The sequence below is a fragment of the Oncorhynchus keta genome, chromosome 15, assembly GCF_023373465.1.
Source record: "Oncorhynchus keta strain PuntledgeMale-10-30-2019 chromosome 15, Oket_V2, whole genome shotgun sequence".
Lineage (NCBI taxonomy): Eukaryota > Metazoa > Chordata > Actinopteri > Salmoniformes > Salmonidae > Oncorhynchus > Oncorhynchus keta.
This window is the reverse complement of record NC_068435.1, coordinates 409769-435478: the sequence shown is the minus strand read 5'-3', so window position 1 is coordinate 435478 and position 25710 is coordinate 409769. Positions and strand designations below refer to the sequence as shown.

The window sequence follows — 25710 nt, the reverse complement described above, 5'->3', positions numbered from 1 at the left end:
AAGAGGTAGGTTGCTGTAGTAGCTATAGTAACCCTGACAACACTCTCTGTAGATCAAGAGGCAGGTTGACGTAGTAGCTATAGTAACCCTGACAACACTCTCTGTAGATCAAGAGGCAGGTTGACTTAGCAGCTATAGTAACCCTGACAACACTCTCTGTAGATCAAGAGGCAGGTTGACGTAGTAGCTATAGTAACCCTGACAACACTCTCTGTAGATCAAGAGGCAGGTTGACGTAGCAGCTATAGTAACCCTGACAACACTCTCTGTAGATCAAGAGGCAGGTTGACGTAGCAGCTATAGTAACCCTGACAACACTCTCTGTAGATCAAGAGGCAGGTTGACTTAGCAGCTATAGTAACCCTGACAACACTCTCTGTAGATCAAGAGGCAGGTTGACGTAGCAGCTATAGTAACCCTGACAACACTCTCTGTAGATCAAGAGGCAGGTTGCTGTAGCAGCTATAGTAACCCTGACAACACTCTCTGTAGATCAAGAGGCAGGTTGACGTAGCAGCTATAGTAACCCTGACAACACTCTCTGTAGATCAAGAGGCAGGTTGACGTAGCAGCTATAGTAACCCTGACAACACTCTCTGTAGATCAAGAGGCAGGTTGCCGTAGCAGCTATAGTAACCCTGACAACACTCTCTGTAGATCAAGAGGCAGGTTGCCGTAGCAGCTATAGTAACCCTGACAACACTCTCTGTAGATCAAGAGGCAGGTTGCCGTAGCAGCTATAGTAACCCTAACCCTGTATGGTTGTATGGTATATCAGACAGGGCTGTGTTGTGGTTGTTGTGGAGGTGTTGTAATGTCTGTGTTCTGCCTTGAAGCTGTGACTTCCTGGACACGGCTCAGTACCGTGTGTCTGCTCTCAACATAAAGGGGGAGAGCTCCTCCGTGGCCACCGTGGTTATCAAGAGTATGTTCTTCTCCTCTCAAATCATGTACTTACATCTCTTCTGTATCTTTAATTCTAACTTATTTTTCCAATATAGTTTATATTGTGCTCAACTTGCTGAATCAAATATGTGTTATTCATTTACATGTCATTTAAATCTCCACCAGGGTTCCAGGAGGGACAGAACGTGGGAACTGTTGATGCTAAACCACGTGAGTCTAGTCTGAAATCTGGCTCCTGTCTGTCTCTCTGTATGTTTAGATGTGTTAACCCTAAACCATGTGAATCTGAAATCTGGCCCCTGTCTGTCTCTCTGTATGTTTAGATGTGTTAACCCTAAACCATGTGAATCTGAAATCTGGCCCCTGTCTGTCTCTCTGTATGTTTAGATGTGTTAACCCTAAACCATGTGAATCTGAAATCTGGCCCCTGTCTGTCTCTCTATATGTTGTAAAGGTGTCATGGTATAGTTCAGTATGACTGTTGTCTTAGTTCTCGTCTCCTGTCTGTCTCTCTGCACTGTAGAGGTTGTCTTAGTTCTAGTCTCCTGTCTGTCTCTCTGCACTGTAGAGGTTGTCTTAGTTCTCGTCTCCTGTCTGTCTCTCTGCACTGTAGAGGTTGTCTTAGTTCTAGTCTCCTGTCTGTCTCTCTGCACTGTAGAGGTTGTCTTAGTTCTCGTCTCCTGTCTGTCTCTCTGCACTGTAGAGGTTGTCTTAGTTCTAGTCTCCTGTCTGTCTCTCTGCACTGTAGAGGTTGTCTTAGTTCTAGTCTCCTGTCTGTCTCTCTGCACTGTAGAGGTTGTCTTAGTTCTAGTCTCCTGTCTGTCTCTCTGCACTGTAGAGGTTGTCTTAGTTCTAGTCTCCTGTCTGTCTCTCTGCACTGTAGAGGTTGTCTTAGTTCTCGTCTCCTGTCTGTCTCTCTGCACTGTAGAGGTTGTCTTAGTTCTCGTCTCCTGTCTGTCTCTCTGCACTGTAGAGGTTGTCTTAGTTCTCGTCTCCTGTCTGTCTCTCTGCACTGTAGAGGTTGTCTTAGTTCTAGTCACCTGTCTGTCTCTCTGCACTGTAGAGGTTGTCTTAGTTCTCGTCTCCTGTCTGTCTCTCTGCACTGTAGAGGTTGTCTTAGTTCTCGTCTCCTGTCTGTCTCTCTGCACTGTAGAGGTTGTCTTAGTTCTAGTCTCCTGTCTGTCTCTCTGCACTGTAGAGGTTGTCTTAGTTCTAGTCTCCTGTCTGTCTCTCTGCACTGTAGAGGTTGTCTTAGTTCTAGTCTCCTGTCTGTCTCTCTGCACTGTAGAGGTTGTCTTAGTTCTAGTCTCCTGTCTGTCTCTCTGCACTGTAGAGGTTGTCTTAGTTCTCGTCTCCTGTCTGTCTCTCTGCACTGTAGAGGTTGTCTTAGTTCTAGTCTCCTGTCTGTCTCTCTGCACTGTAGAGGTTGTCTTAGTTCTAGTCTCCTGTCTGTCTCTCTGCACTGTAGAGGTTGTCTTAGTTCTCGTCTCCTGTCTGTCTCTCTGCACTGTAGAGGTTGTCTTAGTTCTCGTCTCCTGTCTGTCTCTCTGCACTGTAGAGGTTGTCTTAGTTCTCGTCTCCTGTCTGTCTCTCTGCACTGTAGAGGTTGTCTTAGTTCTAGTCTCCTGTCTGTCTCTCTGCACTGTAGAGGTTGTCTTAGTTCTCGTCTCCTGTCTGTCTCTCTGCACTGTAGAGGTTGTCTTAGTTCTCGTCTCCTGTCTGTCTCTCTGCACTGTAGAGGTTGTCTTAGTTCTAGTCTCCTGTCTGTCTCTCTGCACTGTGGAGGTTGTCTTAGTTCTGTAGAACACTATGTTGTCCCTCATCTGTCTGTCTCTCTTTTAGATGGGTTCTGCTCGGAGCACGGCGTGACCTTTGAGACAGCCATCATAGACTCGTTTGAGGTGGCGTTCGGCCGGGAGGGAGAGACTCTAAGTCTGGGCTGCACCGTCATCGTCTATCCCACCGTTAAACGCTACCAGCCTGATGTCCTCTGGTACAGAGATGGTAGGTAGCAACACACACCGTTAAACACTACCAGCCTGATGTCCTCTGGTACAGAGATGGTAGGTAGCAACACACACCGTTAAACACTACCAGCCTGATGTCCTCTGGTACAGAGATGGTAGGTAGCAACACACACCGTTAAACACTACCAGCCTGATGTCCTCTGGTACAGAGATGGAGATACAGTGGTTGTATTTTAATGTAGACCTGTAGGGAAGATGGGTCCTGTGGAGATGTTCATATTGAAACAGTGGTTGTATTTTAATGTAGACCTGTAGGGAAGATGGGTCCTGTGGAGATGTTCATATTGAAACAGTGGTTGTATTTTAATGTAGACCTGTAGGGAAGATGGGTCCTGTGGAGATGTTCATATTGATACAGTGGTTGTATTTTAATGTAGACCTTATAGGGAAGATGGGTCCTGTGGAGATGTTCATATTGAAACAGTGGTTGTATTTTAATGTAGACCTGTAGGGAAGATGGGTCCTGTGGAGATGTTCATATTGATACAGTGGTTGTATTTTAATGTAGACCTGTAGGGAAGATGGGTCCTGAGGAGATGTTCATATTGATACAGTGGTTGTATTTTAATGTAGACCTGTAGGGAAGATGGGTCCTGTGGAGATGTTCATATTGATACAGTGGTTGTATTTTAATGTAGACCTGTAGGGAAGATGGGTCCTGTGGAGATGTTCATATTGATACAGTGGTTGTATTTTAATGTAGACCTGTAGGGAAGATGGGTCCTGTGGAGATGTTCATATTGAAACAGTGGTTGTATTTTAATGTAGACCTGTAGGGAAGATGGGTCCTGTGGAGATGTTCATATTGATACAGTGGTTGTATTTTAATGTAGACCTGTAGGGAAGATGGGTCCTGTGGAGATGTTCATATTGAAACAGTGGTTGTATTTTAATGTAGGCCTCAATCATTTTGCACGCCCAATTTTTCAGTTTTTGATTTGTTAAAAAAGTTCATGATTGTGTCCCACTTGTTGTTAATTCTTCACAAAAAAATAGTTGTATATCTTTATGTTTGAAGCCTGAAATGTGGCAAAAGGTCGCAAAGTTCAAGGGGGCCGAATACTTTCGCAAGGCACTGTATAAGCAACTATATATCTATAAGCGACTATTTACCAGTTGTTCGCTCATTCTCAGAGAGTCGGTTTTCGTTTGGGGATATCTGTAGACACGGAAGATGTTGCAGGACAGTTTTAAAATGGTATTTTGTCCGACATCTCGCAAAGCACACTGTCAGTAGCGTCTCTATTGCTTACTTGAGCCGACCGCGAGCTGGGCTATTTCGTTTCACCTCTCAGGCCCTCAGCCAGTGCTGCGAGAAGGTGGAGTTAACCATTTGACAGAGTGGTGAATCTGCTGCTAAAAGGTAAATCAGGAGGCAAATAAGGACGCAGGAGAACATAACCAACAAACCACTGTTCATGACTCCACTTGTTTGCAAATAGGCTCAATGGGAACTCAGTCAGATCAAGAATATAAGCCCCATACGTAGAATGTATGCACACATGACTGTAAGTCGCTTTGGATAAAAGCGTCAGCTAAATGGCATATATTATTATTATTATTATTATTATTATATATTACTTTATGAGCTTTGATCATCGCTGGTAGACATATTTAGATGTTGACCCATAATTTATTTTTCTTTATTGTCTACAAAATATATATTTGTATTTTTAAATATGTTTTTCTAATGTGCCGACCGCCTTGATTTGGTCTCATGACAATTTGAAATTGTGTTTTTTACAGTGGATAAAAGTAGTTGAGGAACAATCGGGAAGTTATTCTGCTTTGAAATTGTATTTGTATTTTTAAGGCCAGCCCCCGTCCCCGCAGGAGGCCTTTTGGTAGTCCGTCATTGTAAATAAGAATGTGTTCTCAACTGACTTGCCTAATTATATCAAGGTTAAATAAATACAAATAAACACATACTGACCAGATCACGTTATAGACAGAAGCATGTTACATGGCAGACCAATCCAAACTCATCTCCCGGCATGTCTAGCCCATCAGACCAATCCAAGCTCATCTCCCGGCATGTCTAGCCCATCAGACCAATCCAAGCTCATCTCCCGGCATGTCTAGCCCATCAGACCAATCCAAGCTCATCACCCGGCATGTCTAGCCCATCAGACCAATCCAAGCTCATCTCCCGGCATGTCTAGCCCATCAGACCAATCCAAGCTCATCTCCCGGCATGTCCAGCCCATCCATTTCTCAGCCAATCATGGCTAGCGGGAAAGTTTGTGTATTTTTCCGTGGCTAAACCAACTAGGCTCGTAATTTAAGGGTAGAATGCAAGTTTGTTATTAAGGCACATGAAAGTTCACATTTTCCAGAAGGCATTTATTCTCAAAAACGCATTTTGATAAAAAATAAATGTCTATATTCAATTGCCTCTCCTGTAGTGACGTGCGACATAAGCCTAGATTCCTGAAACGAGTCACAAATTAGAAAAAATGACAGGACACACACACACACACACACACACACACACACACACACACACACACACACACACACACACACACACACACACACACACACACACACACACACACACACACACACACACACAAAGTTGCTGTACTGAGCTGTTCTTGGGTCTCATTTCACACTATCCTGTGCTTTACCTTTGTGAACTACTGAGTCCATCTGTCTGATACTGTGGTGTCTCCCCAGGCAAGGCCCTGGCAGAGTCCAAGTGGGTACACACCCACTGGAGTGGAGAGAAAGCCACCCTGACACTGGTCCATCTTAACAAGGAGGATGAAGGACTCTACACCCTGAGAGTTAACACCAAGTCTGGCTTCGAGTCCTACTCCGCTTACGTCTTCGTCAGAGGTACGACCTGAAATGGTTTACTTAACAGTACGATACAATATGATACGGTATGATATGATAGGATATAATACCATAAGTAAGCAATAAGGCAGGACAAGGTTTGTATTATAAGGGAATGGCGGTGTGAGAAGACATGATGCTGAAGGCCAGCTGAGCGTTGGTCCCAAGACTGAGATCAGGAGAAGTACAACAAAAGCTTGTGTTTTTTTCATGTGTAAGGCAGTTCAAATGGCAATGTTAACCAGTGGGTCAGTGTTAACTAGTGGGTCAGTGTTAACCAGTGGATCAGTGTTGACCAGTGGGTCAGTGTTAACCAGTGGATCAGTGTTGACCAGTGGGTCAGTGTTGACCAGTGGGTCAGTGTTAACTAGTGGGTCAGTGTTAACCAGTGGGTCAGTGTTAACTAGTGGGTCAGTGTTAACCAGTGGGTCAGTGTTAACTAGTGGATCAGTGTTAACCAGTGGGTCAGTGTTAACCAGTGGATCAGTGTTGACCAGTGGGTCAGTGTTAACCAGTGGGTCAGTGTTAACCAGTGGATTAGTGTTAACCAGTGGATCAGTGTTGACCAGTGGGTCAGTGTTGACCAGTGGGTCAGTGTTAACCAGTGGGTCAGTGTTAACTAGTGGGTCAGTGTTAACCAGTGGGTCAGTGTTAACCAGTGGATCAGTGTTAACCAGTGGGTCAGTGTTAACCAGTGGATCAGTGTTAACTAGTGCGTCAGTGTTAACCAGTGGGTCAGTGTTAACCAGTGGGTCAGTGTTAACCAGTGGGTCAGTGTTAACCAGTGGGTCAGTGTTAACCAGTGGGTCAGTGTTGACCAGTGGGTCAGTGTTAACCAGTGGGTCAGTGTTAACCAGTGGGTCAGTGTTAACCAGTGGGTCAGTGTTAACCAGTGGATCAGTGTTAACCAGTGGGTCAGTGTTAACTAGTGGGTCAGTGTTAACCAGTGGTTCAGTGTTAACCAGTGGTTCAGTGTTAACCAGTGGGTCAGTGTTAACCAGTGGGTCAGTGTTGACCAGTGGGTCAGTGTTAACTAGTGGTTCAGTGTTGACCAGTGGGTCAGTGTTAACCAGTGGGTCAGTGTTGACCAGTGGATCAGTGTTAACCAGTGGGTCAGTGTTAACCAGTGGGTCAGTGTTAACCAGTGGGTCAGTGTTAACCAGTGGGTCAGTGTTAACCAGTGGGTCAGTGTTGACCAGTGGGTCAGTGTTGACCAGTGGGTCAGTGTTAACCAGTGGGTCAGTGTTAACTAGTGGGTCAGTGTTAACCAGTGGGTCAGTGTTAACCAGTGGATCAGTGTTAACCAGTGGGTCAGTGTTGACCAGTGGATCAGTGTTAACTAGTGCGTCAGTGTTAACCAGTGGGTCAGTGTTAACCAGTGGGTCAGTGTTGACCAGTGGGTCAGTGTTGACCAGTGGGTCAGTGTTAACCAGTGGGTCAGTGTTAACCAGTGGGTCAGTGTTGACCAGTGGGTCAGTGTTAACCAGTGGGTCAGTGTTAACCAGTGGATCAGTGTTAACCAGTGGATCAGTGTTATCCAGTGGGTCAGTGTTAACTAGTGGGTCAGTGTTAACCAGTGGGTCAGTGTTAACCAGTGGTTCAGTGTTAACCAGTGGGTCAGTGTTAACCAGTGGGTCAGTGTTGACCAGTGGGTCAGTGTTAACTAGTGGTTCAGTGTTGACCAGTGGGTCAGTGTTAACCAGTGGGTCAGTGTTGACCAGTGGATCAGTGTTAACCAGTGGGTCAGTGTTAACTAGTGGGTCAGTGTTGACCAGTGGGTCAGTGTTAACCAGTGGGTCAGTGTTAACCAGTGGGTCAGTGTTGACCAGTGGGTCAGTGTTAACCAGTGGGTCAGTGTTAACCAGTGGGTCAGTGTTGACCAGTGGGTCAGTGTTAACCAGTGGGTCAGTGTTAACCAGTGGGTCAGTGTTGACCAGTGGGTCAGTGTTAACCAGTGGGTCAGTGTTAACCAGTGGGTCAGTGTTAACCAGTGGGTCAGTGTTGACCAGTGGGTCAGTGTTAACCAGTGGGTCAGTGTTGACCAGTGGGTCAGTGTTAACTAGTGGGTCAGTGTTAACCAGTGGGTCAGTGTTGACCAGTGGGTCAGTGTTAACTAGTGGGTCAGTGTTAACCAGTGGGTCAGTGTTGACCAGTGGGTCAGTGTTAACCAGTGGGTCAGTGTTGACCAGTGGATCAGTGTTAACCAGTGGGTCAGTGTTAACCAGTGGGTCAGTGTTAACCAGTGGGTCAGTGTTAACCAGTGGGTCAGTGTTAACCAGTGGGTCAGTGTTAACTAGTGGGTCAGTGTTAACCAGTGGGTCAGTGTTAACCAGTGGGTCAGTGTTAACCAGTGGGTCAGTGTTAACTAGTGGGTCAGTGTTGACCAGTGGGTCAGTGTTAACCAGTGGGTCAGTGTTAACCAGTGGGTCAGTGTTGACCAGTGGATCAGTGTTAACCAGTGGGTCAGTGTTGACCAGTGGGTCAGTTCAAATGGCAGTGTTAACCAGTGGGTCAGTGTTAACTAGTGGGCCAGTGTTAACCAGTGGATCAGTGTTAACTAGTGGGTCAGTGTTAACCAGTGGGTCAGTGTTAACCAGTGGGTCAGTGTTAACCAGTGGGTCAGTGTTAACTAGTGGATCAGTGTTAACCAGTGGGTCAGTGTTAACCAGTGGATCAGTGTTAACCAGTGGGTCAGTGTTAACCAGTGGATCAGTGTTAACCAGTGGGTCAGTGTTAACCAGTGGATCAGTGTTAACCAGTGGGTCAGTGTTAACCAGTGGGTCAGTGTTAACCAGTGGGTCAGTGTTAACCAGTGGATCAGTGTTAACCAGTGGGTCAGTGTTAACCAGTGGATCAGTGTTAACCAGTGGGTCAGTGTTAACCAGTGGGTCAGTGTTGACCAGTGGATCAGTGTTAACCAGTGGATCAGTGTTAACCAGTGGGTCAGTGTTAACCAGTGGATCAGTGTTAACCAGTGGATCAGTGTTAACCAGTGGATCAGTGTTAACCAGTGGGTCAGTGTTAACCAGTGGGTCAGTGTTAACCAGTGGGTCAGTGTTAACCAGTGGGTCAGTGTTGACCAGTGGGTCAGTGTTGACCAGTGGGTCAGTGTTAACCAGTGGGTCAGTGTTAACCAGTGGGTCAGTGTTAACTAGTTCAGTGTTAACCAGTGGGTCAGTGTTAACCAGTGGGTCAGTGTTAACTAGTGGGTCAGTGTTGACCAGTGGGTCAGTGTTAACCAGTGGGTCAGTGTTAACCAGTGGGTCAGTGTTGACCAGTGGGTCAGTGTTAACCAGTGGGTCAGTGTTAACCAGTGGGTCAGTGTTAACCAGTGGGTCAGTGTTGACCAGTGGGTCAGTGTTAACCAGTGGGTCAGTGTTAACCAGTGGATCAGTGTTAACCAGTGGGTCAGTGTTGACCAGTGGGTCAGTGTTAACTAGTGGGTCAGTGTTAACCAGTGGGTCAGTGTTAACCAGTGGGTCAGTGTTAACCGTGGGGTCAGTGTTGACCAGTGGGTCAGTGTTAACCAGTGGGGGTTCAGTGTTAACCAGTGGGTCAGTGTTAACCAGTGGGTCAGTGTTAACCAGTGGGTCAGTGTTGACCAGTGGGTCAGTGTTAACTAGTGGGTCAGTGTTAACCAGTGGGTCAGTGTTAACCAGTGGGTCAGTGTTAACCAGTTGGGTCAGTGTTAACCAGTGGATCATGACCAGTGGGTCAGTGTTAACCAGTGGGTCAGTGTTAACCAGTGGATCAGTGCTGACCAGTGGGTCAGTGTTAACCAGTGGGTCAGTGTTAACCAGTGGGTCAGTGTTGACCAGTGGGTCAGTGTTAACCAGTGGGTCAGTGTTAACCAGTGGGTCAGTGTTGACCAGTGGGTCAGTGTTAACTAGTGGGTCAGTGTTAACCAGTGGGTCAGTGTTAACCAGTGGGTCAGTGTTAACCAGTGGGTCAGTGTTAACCAGTGGGTCAGTGTTGACCAGTGGGTCAGTGTTAACCAGTGGGTCAGTGTTAACTAGTGGGTCAGTGTTAACTAGTGGGTCAGTGTTGACCAGTGGGTCAGTGTTAACTAGTGGGTCAGTGTTAACCAGTAGGTCAGTGTTAACTATTGGGTCAGTGTTAACTATTGGGTCAGTGTTAACCAGTGGGTCAGTGTTGACCAGTGGGTCAGTGTTAACCAGTGGGTCAGTGTTAACCAGTGGATCAGTGTTGACCAGTGGGTCAGTGTTAACCAGTGGGTCAGTGTTAACCAGTGGGTCAGTGTTAACCAGTGGGTCAGTTCAAATGGCAGTGTTAACCAGTGGGTCAGTGTTAACCAGTGGATCAGTGTTAACCAGTGGGTCAGTGTTAACCAGTGGGTCAGTTCAAATGGCAGTGTTAACCAGTGGGTCAGTGTTAACTAGTGGGTCAGTGTTAACTAGTGGGTCAGTGTTAACTAGTGGGTCAGTGTTAACCAGTGGGTCAGTGTTAACTAGTGGGTCAGTGTTAACCAGTGGGTCAGTTCAAATGGCAGTGTTAACCAGTGGGTCAGTGTTAACCAGTGGATCAGTGTTAACCAGTGGGTCAGTGTTAACCAGTGGGTCAGTTCAAATGGCAGTGTTAACCAGTGGGTCAGTGTTAACTAGTGGGTCAGTGTTAACCAGTGGGTCAGTGTTAACCAGTGGGTCAGTGTTAACTAGTGGGTCAGTGTTAACCAGTGGGTCAGTGTTAACCAGTGGATCAGTGTTAACCAGTGGGTCAGTGTTAACCAGTGGGTCAGTGTTAACTAGTGGGTCAGTGTTAACCAGTGGGTCAGTGTTAACCAGTGGGTCAGTGTTAACCAGTGTGTCAGTGTTAACTAGTGGTTCAGTGTTAACCAGTGGGTCAGTGTTAACCAGTGGATCAGTGTTAACCAGTGGGTCAGTGTTAACCAGTGGGTCAGTGTTAACCAGTGGATCAGTGTTAACCAGTGGGTCAGTGTTAACCAGTGGGTCAGTGTTAACTAGTGGGTCAGTGTTAACCAGTGGGTCAGTGTTAACCAGTGGGTCAGTTCAAATGGCAGTGTTAACCAGTGGGTCAGTGTTAACTAGTGGGTCAGTGTTAACCAGTGGGTCAGTGTTAACCAGTGGATCAGTGTTAACCAGTGGGTCAGTGTTAACCAGTGGGTCAGTTCAAATGGCAGTGTTAACCAGTGGGTCAGTGTTAACAGTGGGTCAGTGTTAACCAGTGGATCAGTGTTAACCAGTGGGTCAGTTTAACCAGTGCATCAGTGTTAACCAGTGGGTCAGTGTTAACCAGTGGGTCAGTGTTAACCAGTGGATCAGTGTTAACCAGTGGGTCAGTGTTAACCAGTGGGTCAGTGTTGACCAGTGGGTCAGTGTTAACTAGTGGGTCAGTGTTAACCAGTGGGTCAGTGTTAACCAGTGGGTCAGTGTTAACCAGTGGGTCAGTGTTAACCAGTGGGTCAGTGTTAACCAGTGGGTCAGTGTTAACCAGTGGGTCAGTGTTAACCAGTGGGTCAGTGTTAACCAGTGGGTCAGTGTTAACCAGTGGGTCAGTGTTAACCAGTGGGTCAGTGTTAACCAGTGGATCAGTGTTAACCAGTGGGTCAGTGTTAACCAGTGGGTCAGTTCAAATGGCAGTGTTAACCAGTGGGTCAGTGTTAACCAGTGGGTCAGTGTTAACCAGTGGGTCAGTGTTAACCAGTGGATCAGTGTTAACCAGTGGGTCAGTGTTAACCAGTGGGTCAGTGTTAACCAGTGGGTCAGTGTTAACTAGTGGGTCAGTGTTAACTAGTGGGTCAGTGTTGACCAGTGGGTCAGTGTTAACCAGTGGGCCAGTGTTAACTAGTGGATCAGTGTTAACCAGTGGATCAGTGTTAACCAGTGGATCAGTGTTAACCAGTGGGTCAGTGTTAACCAGTGGATCAGTGTTAACCAGTGGGTCAGTGTTAACCAGTGGATCAGTGTGGGCCAGTGTTAACCAGTGGGTCAGTGTTAACCAGTGGGTCAGTGTTAACCAGTGGGTCAGTGTTAACCAGTGGATCAGTGTTAACCAGTGGGTCAGTGTTGACCAGTGGGTCAGTGCTGACCAGTGGGTCAGTGTTGACCAGTGGGTCAGTGTTAACTAGTGGGTCAGTGTTAACCAGTGGGTCAGTGTTAACCAGTGGATCAGTGTTAACCAGTGGGTCAGTGTTAACCAGTGGGTCAGTCAAATGGCAGTGTTAACCAGTGGGTCAGTGTTAACTAGTGGATCAGTGTTAACCAGTGGGTCAGTGTTAACCAGTGGATCAGTGTTAACCAGTGGGTCAGTGTTAACCAGTGGATCAGTGTTAACCAGTGGATCAGTGTTAACCAGTGGATCAGTGTTAACCAGTGGATCAGTGTTAACCAGTGGGTCAGTGTTAACCAGTGGGTCAGTGTTAACCAGTGGGTCAGTGTTAACCAGTGGATCAGTGTTAACCAGTGGATCAGTGTTAACCAGTGGGTCAGTGTTAACCAGTGGGTCAGTGTTAACCAGTGGGTCAGTGTTAACCAGTGGGTCAGTGTTAACCAGTGGATCAGTGTTAACCAGTGGGTCAGTTCAAATGGCAGTGTTAACCAGTGGGTCAGTGTTAACCAGTGGATCAGTGTTAACCAGTGGGTCAGTGTTAACTAGTGGATCAGTGTTAACCAGTGGGTCAGTGTTAACCAGTGGATCAGTGTTAACCAGTGGATCAGTGTTAACCAGTGGATCAGTGTTAACCAGTGGGTCAGTGTTAACCAGTGGATCAGTGTTAACCAGTGGATCAGTGTTAACCAGTGGTTCAGTGTTAACCAGTGAATCAGTGTTAACCAGTGGGTCAGTGTTAACCAGTGGGTCAGTGTTAACCAGTGGGTCAGTGTTGACCAGTGGGTCAGTGTTAACCAGTGGATCAGTGTTAACTAGTGGTTCAGTGTTAACCAGTGGATCAGTGTTAACCAGTGGGTCAGTGTTAACCAGTGGGTCAGTGTTAACCAGTGGGTCAGTGTTAACCAGTGGATCAGTGTTAACCAGTGGGTCAGTGTTAACCAGTGGATCAGTGTTAACCAGTGGGTCAGTGTTAACCAGTGGGTCAGTGCTGACCAGTGGGTCAGTGTTGACCAGTGGGTCAGTGTTAACTAGTGGATCAGTGTTAACCAGTGGGTCAGTGTTAACCAGTGGGTCAGTGTTAACTAGTGGGTCAGTGTTAACTAGTGGGTCAGTGTTAACCAGTGGGTCAGTGTTAACCAGTGGGTCAGTGTTAACCAGTGGGTCAGTTCAAATGGCAGTGTTAACCAGTGGGTCAGTGTTAACTAGTGGGTCAGTGTTAACTAGTGGGTCAGTGTTAACCAGTGGGTCAGTGTTAACTAGTGGGTCAGTGTTAACCAGTGGGTCAGTGTTAACCAGTGGGTCAGTGTTAACCAGTGGGTCAGTGTTAACCAGTGGGTCAGTGTTAACCAGTGGGTCAGTGTTAACCAGTGGATCAGTGTTAACCAGTGGATCAGTGTTAACCAGTGGGTCAGTGTTAACCAGTGGGTCAGTGTTGACCAGTGGATCAGTGTTAACCAGTGGGTCAGTGTTGACCAGTGGGTCAGTGTTGACCAGTGGGTCAGTGTTGACCAGTGGGTCAGTGTTAACCAGTGGGTCAGTGTTAACTAGTGGGTCAGTGTTGACCAGTGGATCAGTGTTAACCAGTGGGTCAGTGTTGACCAGTGGGTCAGTGTTAACTAGTGGGTCAGTGTTAACCAGTGGGTCAGTGTTGACCAGTGGGTCAGTGTTAACCAGTGGGTCAGTGTTAACCAGTGGGTCAGTGTTGACCAGTGGGTCAGTGTTAACCAGTGGGTCAGTGTTGACCAGTGGATCAGTGTTAACCAGTGGGCCAGTGTTAACCAGTGGATCAGTGTTAACCAGTGGGTCAGTGTTGACCAGTGGGTCAGTGTTAACCAGTGGGTCAGTGTTAACTAGTGGGTCAGTGTTAACCAGTGGGTCATTGTTAACCAGTGGGTCAGTGTTAACCAGTGGGTCAGTGTTAACTAGTGGGTCAGTGTTAACTAGTGGGTCAGTGTTAACCAGTGGGTCATTGTTAACCAGTGGGTCAGTGTTAACCAGTGGGTCAGTGTTAACTAGTGGGTCAGTGTTGACCAGTGGGTCAGTGTTGACCAGTGGGTCAGTGTTAACCAGTGGGTCAGTGTTGACCAGTGGATCAGTGTTGACCAGTGGATCAGTGTTAACCAGTGGGTCAGTGTTGACCAGTGGGTCAGTTCAAATGGCAGTGTTAACCAGTGGGTCAGTGTTAACTAGTGGGCCAGTGTTAACCAGTGGATCAGTGTTAACTAGTGGGTCAGTGTTAACCAGTGGGTCAGTGTTAACCAGTGGGTCAGTGTTAACTAGTGGTTCAGTGTTGACCAGTGGGTCAGTGTTGACCAGTGGATCAGTGTTAACCAGTGGGTCAGTGTTAACCAGTGGATCAGTGTTAACCTGTGGGTCAGTGTTAACCAGTGGATCAGTGTTAACCAGTGGGTCAGTGTTAACTAGTGGGTCAGTGTTAACCAGTGGGTCAGTGTTAACCAGTGGATCAGTGTTAACCAGTGGGTCAGTGTTAACCAGTGGATCAGTGTTAACCAGTGGGTCAGTGTTAACCAGTGGATCAGTGTTGACCAGTGGGTCAGTGTTGACCAGTGGATCAGTGTTAACCAGTGGATCAGTGTTAACCAGTGGATCAGTGTTAACCAGTGGATCAGTGTTAACCAGTGGGTCAGTGTTAACCAGTGGATCAGTGTTAACCAGTGGGTCAGTGTTAACCAGTGGGTCAGTGTTAACCAGTGGGTCAGTGTTGACCAGTGGGTCAGTGTTGACCAGTGGGTCAGTGTTAACCAGTGGGTCAGTGTTAACCAGTCGGTCAGTGTTAACTAGTGGGTCAGTGTTAACCAGTGGGTCAGTGTTAACCAGTGGGTCAGTGTTAACTAGTGGGTCAGTGTTAACCAGTGGGTCAGTGTTAACCAGTGGGTCAGTGTTAACCAGTGGGTCAGTGTTGACCAGTGGGTCAGTGTTAACCAGTGGGTCAGTGTTAACTAGTGGGTCAGTGTTAACCAGTGGGTCAGTGTTAACCAGTGGGTCAGTGTTGACCAGTGGGTCAGTGTTAACCAGTGGGTCAGTGTTAACCAGTGGGTCAGTGTTAACCAGTGGGTCAGTGTTAACCAGTGGGTCAGTGTTGACCAGTGGGTCAGTGTTGACCAGTGGGTCAGTGTTAACCAGTGGGTCAGTGTTAACCAGTGGGTCAGTGTTGACCAGTGGGTCAGTGTTAACCAGTGGGTCAGTGTTAACCAGTGGGTCAGTGTTAACCAGTGGGTCAGTGTTAACCAGTGGGTCAGTGTTAACCAGTGGGTCAGTGTTAACCAGTGGGTCAGTGTTGACCAGTGGGTCAGTGTTGACCAGTGGATCAGTGTTAACCAGTGGGTCAGTGTTAACAAGTGGGTCAGTGTTGACCAGTGGGTCAGTGTTGACCAGTGGGTCAGTGTTAACCAGTGGGTCAGTGTTAACTAGTGGGTCAGTGTTAACCAGTGGGTCAGTGTTAACCAGTGGGTCAGTGTTAACCAGTGGATCAGTGTTAACCAGTGGATCAGTGTTAACCAGTGGATCAGTGTTAACCAGTGGGTCAGTGTTAACCAGTGGATCAGTGTTAACCAGTGGGTCAGTGTTAACCAGTGGATCAGTGTTAACCAGTGGGTCAGTGTTAACCAGTGGGTCAGTGTTAACCAGTGGGTCAGTGTTAACCAGTGGATCAGTGTTAACCAGTGGGTCAGTGTTAACCAGTGGGTCAGTGTTAACCAGTGGGTCAGTGTTAACCAGTGGGTCAGTGTTAACTAGTGGGTCAGTGTTAACCAGTGGGTCAGTGTTAACCAGTGGATCAGTGTTAACCAGTGGGTCAGTGTTAACCAGTGGGTCAGTTCAAATGGCAGTGTTAACCAGTGGGTCAGTGTTAACTAGTGGGTCAGTGTTAACCAGTGGGTCAGTGTTAACCAGTGGGTCAGTGTTAACCAGTGGGTCAGTGTTAACCAGTGGATCAGTGTTAACCAGTGGATCAGTGTTAACCAGTGGGTCAGTGTTAACCAGTGGATCAGTGTTAACCAGTGGGTCAGTGTTAACCAGTGGGTCAGTGTTAACCAGTGGGTCAGTGTTAACCAGTGGGTCAGTGTTAACCAGTGGGTCAGTGTTAACCAGTGGATCAGTGTTAACCAGTGGGTCAGTTCAAATGGCAGTGTTAACCAGTGGGTCAGTGTTAACCAGTGGGTCAGTGTTAACCAGTGGATCAGTGTTAACCAGTGGATCAGTGTTAACCAGTGGGTCAGTGTTAACCAGTGGGTCAGTGTTAACCAGTGGGTCAGTGTTAACTAGTGGGTCAGTGTTAACCAGTGGGTCAGTGTTAACCAGTGGGTCAGTGTTAACTAGTGGGTCAGTGTTAACCAGTGGATCAGTGTTAACCAGTGGATCAGTGTTAACCAGTGGATCAGTGTTAACCAGTGGGTCAGTGTTAACCAGTGGGTCAGTGTTAACTAGTGGGTCAGTGTTAACCAGTGGGTCAGTGTTAACCAGTGGGTCAGTGTTAACTAGTGGGTCAGTGTTAACTAGTGGGTCAGTGTTAACCAGTGGGTCAGTGTTGACCAGTGGATCAGTGTTAACCAGTGGATCAGTGTTAACCAGTGGGTCAGTGTTGACCAGTGGGTCAGTGTTAACCAGTGGGTCAGTGTTAACTAGTGGGTCAGTGTTAACCAGTGGGTCAGTGTTGACCAGTGGATCAGTGTTAACCAGTGGATCAGTGTTAACCAGTGGGTCAGTGTTAACTAGTGGGTCAGTGTTAACCAGTGGATCAGTGTTAACCAGTGGGTCAGTGTTAACTAGTGGGTCAGTGTTAACCAGTGGATCAGTGTTAACCAGTGGATCAGTGTTAACCAGTGGGTCAGTGTTAACTAGTGGGTCAGTGTTAACCAGTGGATCAGTGTTAACCAGTGGATCAGTGTTAACTAGTGGGTCAGTGTTAACCAGTGGGTCAGTGTTGACCAGTGGGTCAGTGTTAACTAGTGGGTCAGTGTTAACCAGTGGGTCAGTGTTGACCAGTGGATCAGTGTTAACCAGTGGATCAGTGTTAACCAGTGGGTCAGTGTTGACCAGTGGGTCAGTGTTAACCAGTGGGTAAGTGTTAACCAGTGGGTCAGTGTTAACCAGTGGATCAGTGTTAACTAGTGGGTCAGTGTTAACCAGTGGGTCAGTGTTAACCAGTGGGTCAGTGTTAACCAGTGGGTCAGTTCAAATGGCAATGTTAACCAGTGGGTCAGTGTTAACCAGTGGATCAGTGTTAACCAGTGGGTCAGTGTTAACCAGTGGATCAGTGTTAACCAGTGGGTCAGTGTTAACCAGTGGGTCAGTGTTGACCAGTGGGTCAGTGTTAACCAGTGGGTCAGTGTTAACTAGTGGGTCAGTGTTAACCAGTGGGTCAGTGTTAACTAGTGGGTCAGTGTTAACTAGTGGGTCAGTGTTAACCAGTGGGTCAGTGTTAACCAGTGGGTCAGTGTTAACCAGTGGGTCAGTGTTAACTAGTGGGTCAGTGTTAACTAGTGGGTCAGTGTTAACCAGTGGGTCAGTGTTAACTAGTGGGTCAGTGTTAACCAGTGGGTCAGTGTTAACCAGTGGGTCAGTGTTAACTAGTGGGTCAGTGTTAACCAGTGGGTCAGTGTTAACCAGTGGGTCAGTGTTGACCAGTGGATCAGTGTTAACCAGTGGGTCAGTTCAAATGGCAATGTTAACCAGTGGGTCAGTGTTAACCAGTGGATCAGTGTTAACCAGTGGGTCAGTGTTAACCAGTGGATCAGTGTTAACCAGTGGGTCAGTGTTAACCAGTGGGTCAGTGTTGACCAGTGGGTCAGTGTTAACCAGTGGGTCAGTGTTAACTAGTGGATCAGTGTTAACCAGTGGGTCAGTGTTAACTAGTGGGTCAGTGTTAACTAGTGGGTCAGTGTTAACCAGTGGGTCAGTGTTAACCAGTGGGTCAGTGTTAACCAGTGGGTCAATGTTAACTAGTGGATCAGTGTTAACCAGTGGGTCAGTGTTAACTAGTGGGTCAGTGTTAACTAGTGGGTCAGTGTTAACCAGTGGGTCAGTGTTAACCAGTGGGTCAGTGTTAACTAGTGGGTCAGTGTTAACTAGTGGGTCAGTGTTAACTAGTGGGTCAGTGTTAACCAGTGGGTCAGTGTTAACCAGTGGGTCAGTGTTAACCAGTGGATCAGTGTTAACCAGTGGGTCAGTTCAAATGGCAGTGTTAACCAGTGGGTCAGTGTTAACCAGTGGGTCAGTGTTAACTAGTGGGTCAGTGTTAACCAGTGGGTCAGTGTTAACTAGTGGGTCAGTGTTAACCAGTGGGTCAGTGTTAACTAGTGGGTCAGTGTTAACCAGTGGGTCAGTGTTAACTAGTGGGTCAGTGTTAACCAGTGGGTCAGTGTTAACCAGTGGGTCAGTGTTAACTAGTGGGTCAGTGTTAACCAGTGGGTCAGTGTTAACCAGTGGATCAGTGTTAACCAGTGGGTCAGTGTTAACCAGTGGGTCAGTGTTAACCAGTGGGTCAGTGTTAACCAGTGGATCAGTGTTAACCAGTGGATCAGTGTTAACCAGTGGATCAGTGTTAACCAGTGGGTCAGTGTTAACCAGTGGGTCAGTGTTAACCAGTGGGTCAGTGTTAACCAGTGGGTCAGTGTTAACCAGTGGGTCAGTGTTAACCAGTGGGTCAGTGTTAACCAGTGGATCAGTGTTAACCAGTGGATCAGTGTTAACCAGTGGGTCAGTGTTAACCAGTGGGTCAGTGTTAACCAGTGGGTCAGTGTTAACCAGTGGATCAGTGTTAACCAGTGGGTCAGTGTTAACCAGTGACTGTCCCAGCACTGTCTGTACCTCTCTGTCTCAGTTTTATCTCCTGAATAGTTGCTTCTATATCCCTCCCCACCCAACACACAGAAACACACTGCAGAGAGAGGAAAGGAGAGTACAGTTGTGGCCAAAAGTTTTGAGAATGACACAAATATACATTTTCACAAAGTCTGCTGCCTCAGTTTGTATGATGGCAATTTGCATATACTCCAGAATGTTATGAGGAGTGATCAGATGAATTGCAAAGTCCCCCTTTGCCATGCAAATGAAATGAATCCCCCCAAAACATTTCCACTGCATTTCAGCCCTGCCACAAAAGAACCAGCTGACATCATGTCAGTGATTCTCTCATTAACACAGGTGTGAGTGTTGACGAGGACAAGACTGGAGATCACTCTGTCATATGCTGATTGAGTTTGAATAACAGACTGGAAGCTTCAAAAGGAGGGTGGTGCTTGGAATCATTGTTCTTCCTCTGTCAACCATGGTTACCTGCAAGGGAACACGTGCCGACATCATTGCTTTGCACAAAAAGGGCTTCACAGGCAAGGATATTGCTGCCAGTAAGATTGCACTTAAATTAACCATTTATCGGATCATCAAGAACTTCAAGGAGAGCGGTTCAATTGTTGTGAAGAAGGCTTCAGGGCGCCCAAGAATGTCCAGCAAGCGCCAGGACCGTCTCCTAAAGTTGATTCAGCTGCGGGATCGGGGCACCACCAGTGCAGAGCTTGCTCAGGAATGGCAGCAGGCAGGTGTGAGTGCATCTGCACGCACAGTGAGGAGAAGACTTTTGGAGGATGGCCTGGTGACAAGAAGGGCAGCAAAGAAGCCACTTCTCACCAGGAAAAACATCAGGGACAGACTGATATTCTGCAAAAGGTATAGGGATTGGACTGCTGAGGCCTGGGGTAAAGTCATTTTCTCTGATGAATCCCCTTTCCAATTGTTTGGGGCATCTGGAAAAAAGCTTGTCCGGAGAAGACAAGGTGAGCGCTACCATCAGTCCTGTGTCATGCCAACAGTAAAGCATCCTGAGACCCTGTGTGGGGTTGCTTCTCAGCCAAGGGAGTGGGCTCACTCACAATTTTGCCTTAGAACACAGCCATGAATAAAGAATGGTACCATCACATCCTCCGAGAGCAACTTCTCCCAACCATCCAGGAACAGTTTGGTGACGAGCAATGCCTTTTCAGCATGATGGAGTACCTTGCCATAAGGCAAAAGTGATAACTAAGAGGCTTGGGAACAAAACATTAATGTTTTGGGTCCTTTGCCAGGAAACCCCCAGAGCTTCATCCCATTGAGAACTTGTGGTCAATCCTCAAGAAGTGGTGGACAAACAAAAACCCACAACTTTTGACAAACTCCAAGCAGTGATTATGCAAGAATGGGCTGCCATCAGTCAGGATGTGGGCCATTGACAGCATGCCAGGGCAGATTGCAGAGGTATTGAAAAAGAAGGGTCAACACTGCAAATATTGACTCTTTGCATCAACTTCATGTAATTGTCAATAAAAGCCTTTGACACATATGAAATGCTTGTAATTATACTTCAGTATCCATAGTAACATTGACAAAAATATCTAAAGACACTGAAGCAGCAGACTTTGTGAAAATTAATATTTGTGTAATTTTCAAAATTTTGGGATGGGGTGGTAAAACAGACCTTATTATATCCCCAGTGAATGACTACAGGACAGATTTAAAGGGTTTGATAGATGTGTGACAGACAGACAGACCTAATGCTGAGTGTTCTGAGTGGTAGTGTAGTGGGGCGGCATTAGCCTAGTGGTTAGAGCTTTGAGCCAGTAACCGAAAGGTTGCTGGATCGAATCCTCAAGCTGACAAGGTAAAAATCTTTCGTTCTGCCCCTGAGCAAGGCAGTTAACCCACTGTTATCCTGAGCAAGGCAGTTAACCCACTGTACCCCTGAGCAAGGCAGTTAACCCAGTGTTCCCCTGAGCAAGGCAGTTAACCCAGTGTTCCCCTGAGCAAGGCAGTTAACCCAGTGTTCCCCTGAGCAAGGCAGTTAACCCAGTGTTCCCCTGAGCAAGGCAGTTAACCCAGTGTTCCCCTGAGCAAGGCAGTTAACCCACTGTTCCCCTGAGCAAGGCAGTTAACCCACTGTTCCCCGGGCGCCGGAGACGTGGATGTCGATTATGGCAACCCACCGCACCTCTCTGATTCAGAAGGGTTGGGTTAAATGTTAGTGCGTGTTCTCACAAGTGTGTGTGTGCAAGTGTTTACCTCTGTGTGTGTGTCACAGATGAAAAGGTGGAGTTGGAAGGTGTTCCCGTTGCGCCCCTGGACGTACGTTGCCATGACTCCAACAAGGACTACGTTGTGGTGACATGGAAACAGCCGGCGGTGGAGGGAAGCAGCTCCATCTTGGGATACTTCATTGATAGGTAGGGACTTCTGTTCTTCTGTGGTTTCCTAGCTCTCTGTGGAGGTTAGTTCTCTCTTCTTCTGTGGTTCTCCACATCTCTAGACCTTCTGTACATGGACAGACTAGGTCCATGGTACTCTGTGGTTCTCCACATCTCTAGACCTTCTGTACATGGACAGACTAGGTCCATGGTACTCTGTGGTTCTCCACATCTCTAGACGGATCTACCTGGACAGACTAGCTCCATGGTACTTCTCTCTCTCTCTCTCTCTCTGTGGGTGTGTGTGTGTGTGTGTGTGTGTCTGTGTGTGTGTGTGTGTGTGTGTGTGCGCACGTGTAGGTGTGAGGTGGGCCACCACCACTGGGCTCAGTGTAACGACACCCCTGTGAAGTATGCCCGTTTCCCGGTAACGGGGCTGATTGAGGGGAGGAGCTATACCTTCCGGGTCAGAGCCATCAACCGGGCTGGGGTCAGCCGACCTTCTAGAGCCTCTGATCCCGTTACCGCCATAGACCCCCACGACAGGGCTCGCCATCGAGGTCAGCATCTGATTGGTTAGAAAAGGAGTGACCAAACCTCCTCCTGGAGAGCTACTGGTTGTTTAGGCTTTGTTCCAGCCCAGGTGTGTTAGTCCAGGTGAATTAATCTGATTTTGTTAGTCTAGGTTTGTTAATCCAGGTTTGTTAGTCCAGGTGTATTAGTCTACATTTGTGTTATCCCAGGTGTAATCATCCAGGTGTGTTAGTCTGATTTTGTTAGTCTAGGTTTTTTGATCCAGGTGTATTAGTCTAGGTGTATTCGTCCAGGTGTGTTAGTCCAGGTGTATTAGTCCAGGTGTATTAGTCCAGTTGTATTAGTCTAGGTGTATTAGTCCAGGTTGTGTTAGTCCAGGTGTATTAGTCCAGGTGTGTTAGTCCAGGTGTGTTAGTCCAGGTGTGTTAGTGCAGGTGTATTAGTCCAGGTGTGTTAGTCCAGGTGTGTTAGTCCAAGTGTATTAGTCTAGGTGTATTAGTCCAGGTGTATTAGTCCAGGTGTATTAGTCTAGGTTTATTAGTCCATGTGTGTTAGTCCATGTGTGTTAGTCCATGTGTTAGTCTAGGTGTGTTAGTCTAGGTGTATTAGTCTAGGTTTGTTAGCCCCAGGTGTGTTAGTCCAGGTGTGTTAGTCCAGGTGTATTAGTCCATGTTTGTTAGTCCAGGTGTGTTAGTCCAGGTGTGTTAGTTCAGGTGTGTTAGTCCATGTGTTAGTCTAGGTGTGTTAGTCTAGGTGTATTAGTCTAGGCTTGTTAGCCCCAGGTGTGTTAGTCCATGTGTTAGTCTAGGTGTGTTCGTCTAGGTGTATTAGTCTAGGTGTGTTGGTCCAGATGTATTAGTCCAGGTGTGTAAGTCCAGGTGTATTAGTCTAGGTGTGTTAGTCCAGGTGTGTTAGTCTAGGTGTGTTAGCCAAGGTGTGTTAGCCCCAGGTGTGTTAGACCCAGGTGTGTTAGTCTAGGTGTGTTAGCCCCAGGTGTGTTAGCCCCAGATGTGTTAGTCTAGGTGTGTTAGCCCCAGGTGTGTTAGCCCCAGGTGTGTTAGCCCCAGGTGTGTTAGACCCAGGTGTGTTAGTCTAGGTGTGTTAGCCCCAGGTGTGTTAGCCCCAGATGTGTTAGCCTAGGTGTGTTAGCCTCAGGTGTGTTAGCCCCAGGTGTGTTAGCCCCAGGTGTGTTAGTCTAGGTGTGTTAGCCAAGGTGTGTTAGCCCCAGGTGTGTTAGACCCAGGTGTGTTAGTCTAGGTGTGTTAGCCCCAGGTGTGTTAGCCCCATATGTGTTAGTCTAGGTGTGTTAGCCCCAGGTGTGTTAGCCCCAGGTGTGTTAGTCTAGGTGTGTTAGCCAAGGTGTGTTAGCCAAGGTGTGTTAGCCCCAGGTGTGTTAGACCCAGATGTGTTAGTCTAGGTGTGTTAGCCCCAGGTGTGTTAGCCCCAGATGTGTTAGTCTAGGTGTGTTAGCCCCAGGTGTGTTAGCCCCAGGTGTGTTAGCCCCAGGTGTGTTAGCCCCAGGTGTGTTAGCCCCAGGTGTGTTAGCCACAACCTTCTGTTGTTACCTTCTGTTGTAATGTGATGTTGTTACCTTCTGTTGTAATGTGCTGTTGTAACCTTCTGTTGTAATGTGCTGTTGTTACCTTCTGTTGTAACCTTCTGTTGTAACCTTCTGTTGTTACCTTCTGTTGTTACCTTCTGTTGTAACCTTCTGTTGTTACCTTCTGTTGTTACCTTCTGTTGTTACCTTCTGTTTTAACGTGATGTTGTTACCTTCTGTTGTAACCTTCTGTTGTAACCTTCTGTTGTTACCTTCTGTTGTTACCTTCTGTTGTTACCTTCTGTTGTTACCTTCTGTTGTTACCTTCTGTTGTAACCTTCTGTTGTTACCTTCTGTTGTAATGTGCTGTTGTTACCTTCTGTTGTAACGTGATGTTGTTACCTTCTGTTGTTACCTTCTGTTGTTACCTTCTGTTGTTACCTTCTGTTGTAACCTTCTGTTGTTACCTTCTGTTGTAACCTTCTGTTGTTACCTTCTGTTGTTACCTTCTGTTGTTACCTTCTGTTGTAACCTTCTGTTGTTACCTTCTGTTGTAATGTGCTGTTGTTACCTTCTGTTGTAACCTTCTGTTGTTACCTTCTGTTGTAATGTGCTGTTGTTACCTTCTGTTACCTTCTGTTGTTACCTTCTGTTGTAACCTTCTGTTGTTACCTTCTGTTGTAATGTGCTGTTGTTACCTTCTGTTGTTACCTTCTGTTGTAACGTGATGTTATTACCTTCTGTTGTTACCTTCTGTTGTTACCTTCTGTTGTTACCTTCTGTTGTAATGTGCTGTTGTTACCTTCTGTTGTTACCTTCTGTTGTAATGTGCTGTTGTTACCTTCTGTTGTTACCTTCTGTTGTAACCTTCTGTTGTAATGTGCTGTTGTTACCTTCTGTTGTTACCTTCTGTTGTAATGTGCTGTTGTTACCTTCTGTTGTAACCTTCTGTTGTAATGTGCTGTTGTTACCTTCTGTTGTTACCTTCTGTTGTTACCTTCTGTTGTAATGTGCTGTTGTAACCTTCTGTTGTAACCTTCTGTTGTTACCTTCTGTTGTTACCTTCTGTTGTTACCTTCTGTTGTAACCTTCTGTTGTTACCTTCTGTTGTTACCTTCTGTTGTTACCTTCTGTTGTTACCTTCTGTTGTAACCTTCTGTTGTAACCTTCTGTTGTTACCTTCTGTTGTAATGTGCTGTTGTTACCTTCTGTTGTTACCTTCTGTTGTTACCTTCTGTTGTAACCTTCTGTTGTTACCTTCTGTTGTAACCTTCTGTTGTTACCTTCTGTTGTAATGTGCTGTTGTTACCTTCTGTTGTTACCTTCTGTTGTTACCTTCTGTTGTAACCTTCTGTTGTTACCTTCTGTTGTAATGTGCTGTTGTTACCTTCTGTTGTTACCTTCTGTTGTTACCTTCTGTTGTAATGTGCTGTTGTTACCTTCTGTTGTAACCTTCTGTTGTAACCTTCTGTTGTTACCTTCTGTTGTTACCTTCTGTTGTTACCTTCTGTTGTTACCTTCTGTTGTAACCTTCTGTTGTTACCTTCTGTTGTTACCTTCTGTTGTTACCTTCTGTTGTTACCTTCTGTTGTTACCTTCTGTTGTTACCTTCTGTTGTTACCTTCTGTTGTTACCTTCTGTTGTTACCTTCTGTTGTTACCTTCTGTTGTTACCTTCTGTTGTTACCTTCTGTTGTTACCTTCTGTTGTTACCTTCTGTTGTTATCTTCTGTTGTTACCTTCTGTTGTTACCTTCTGTTGTAACCTTCTGTTGTTACCTGCTGTTGTAATGTGCTGTTCCAATGTGCTGTTGTAACCTGCTGTCTCTGTGTATCTTAGCTGGTCCCTCTGCTCCCTTCACCGGAATGATCAAGTTCACTGAGGAAGACGCTACAGGTTAGACATGTAGTTCTACACTTTATCTGTACTTTGAATATATTATCTTTAGATCTCTCCACTATGTTAATTGCAATAATCCTGACCCTTGACCCTTGTTGACACCTCAGTGGGCGTGGTACCAGGTGAGCCCACCGACCTGGTGGTTACCGAGGCAACGAAGAACTACGTGGTTCTGGCCTGGTCTCCGCCCGCTCAAAGAGGTCATGAAGGGGTTGTGTACCTCGTAGAGAAGGTGATTGATTGATTGATTGATGGGTTTAATGATTGATCCATTTATTGGTTTATTGATTGATTGGTTGGTTGATGGGTTGATTGTTTCAACTTCTTATTGTCATGTGCACAAGTACAGTGAAATGCCTTTCTTGTGAGCTTCAAACCCAACAATGCAGTAATCAATACCAGTAGTACTATAACACATACATTTAAAAAGAAGATATATACAGGGTAAGTTCCAATACCATTTGACAACATGCAGGGATACTGGAGTGGTAGGGTTAGATATGTAAAGGGGTAAGGTAATTAGGCATCTACGAGTCCATGCTAGGCAAAGCTCCGCCTTATCTCAGCTCACGATGGCAACACCCACCCGTAGCACGCGCTCCAGCAGGTGTATCTCACTGATCATCCCTAAAGCCAACACCTCATTCGGCCGCCTTTAGTTCCAGTACTCTGCTGCCTGTGACTGGAACGAATTGCAAAAA

General features: G+C 46.6%; 1 protein-coding gene across 1 annotated transcript in view; it reads left to right on the top strand.

Moving 5' to 3' along the window:
* The window catches only part of myom1a (myomesin 1a (skelemin)), a 198575-nt gene that overhangs the window by 9561 nt on the left and 163304 nt on the right, over positions 1-25710 (top strand). The window contains exons 4-11 of the mRNA XM_052462696.1: positions 837-925; positions 1072-1116; positions 2749-2910; positions 5613-5774; positions 20935-21076; positions 21398-21597; positions 24950-25006; positions 25117-25241. Coding sequence (XP_052318656.1) covers positions 837-925; positions 1072-1116; positions 2749-2910; positions 5613-5774; positions 20935-21076; positions 21398-21597; positions 24950-25006; positions 25117-25241 — 982 coding nt within the window. The remainder of the gene's footprint in view (positions 1-836; positions 926-1071; positions 1117-2748; positions 2911-5612; positions 5775-20934; positions 21077-21397; positions 21598-24949; positions 25007-25116; positions 25242-25710) is intronic.